Source organism: Mesitornis unicolor, unplaced genomic scaffold (genome assembly GCF_000695765.1).
Source record: "Mesitornis unicolor isolate BGI_N332 unplaced genomic scaffold, ASM69576v1 scaffold18699, whole genome shotgun sequence".
Taxonomy (NCBI): Eukaryota; Metazoa; Chordata; class Aves; order Mesitornithiformes; family Mesitornithidae; genus Mesitornis; species Mesitornis unicolor.
Window position 1 is genome coordinate 25,538 of NW_010205428.1, and position 789 is coordinate 26,326.

Below are 789 nucleotides of genomic sequence, written 5' to 3' on the forward strand. Positions count from 1 at the left end.
TTGTTAAAGGAGAATCTTCCATCAAGAACCTTGTGATCTTTGGACCTACTCCAACTGGAAATAAGTCAGAGGTCCCAACTCAAACTTCATAGTTCGTAACAGCTATGATTTCTGAGTCATTTTCATCTTGGATTTATTCCTTTTTGATGAAAAGTCAATTGCAGCTTTTACTCTTTCAGTAGGCTAGTACTGTGCAGGTTTTCATCGTAATAAAAGAACTAAGACACAGTTTATGAGTTCTCTGCTATCTTTATTTTTCAAGTTGTGTATTTCTCTGTTTCCCAGGAAATTCAGCAGCTTAGCAACCTGCTGATGAGAGAGCAGTCACCAACACTTCAGGAACGTGGCACTCGGCTCTCTCTGTTAGCTACACTTCACACCTGCAAGTGACTGCTTGCAAGTGTTAGCTGATTCACAGAGGCCACTTGCCCTTCTGAATACTGCAAAATACTCAGTGTTTCCTTTTATAAAACTACAGCTGTGGCTTTGTTGGTTTTTTTTCCCCCTCAAGACATAGGAAAAGGTACCTTTGTTAGCTGACCATTGAGCTGGTCTGACTCAGAGACCTCCTGCTCTCCGATGCTCTTGATCCCTTGGTGCCGCTACCAGCTGGGCACGGCACAGCTCAGGAAGGCAGTGGGTACCGAACCCATCTGGTACCCTACCTAACCCAACAGGGGCTGGTGCAACATGCTGCTGAATCACCAGGCACTTTCACTGTTAACTAGCATCCCCAAAAGCAGGTCCCATCAGTCATGGTCAGGAAAGGTATCTGCAACACTAAAAGCA

At 44.7% G+C, this 789-nt stretch overlaps 1 protein-coding gene across 1 annotated transcript in view; it reads left to right on the forward strand.

The window, feature by feature from the left end:
* LOC104546119 (trefoil factor 2-like) overlaps window positions 1–390 on the forward strand; it is a 4,096-nt gene extending 3,706 nt beyond the window's left edge. The window contains exon 5 of the mRNA XM_010191422.1: window positions 286–390. Within this exon, the coding sequence (XP_010189724.1) occupies window positions 286–390 (105 nt within the window). The remainder of the gene's footprint in view (window positions 1–285) is intronic.
* The last annotated feature ends 399 nt before the right edge of the window (window positions 391–789 follow it).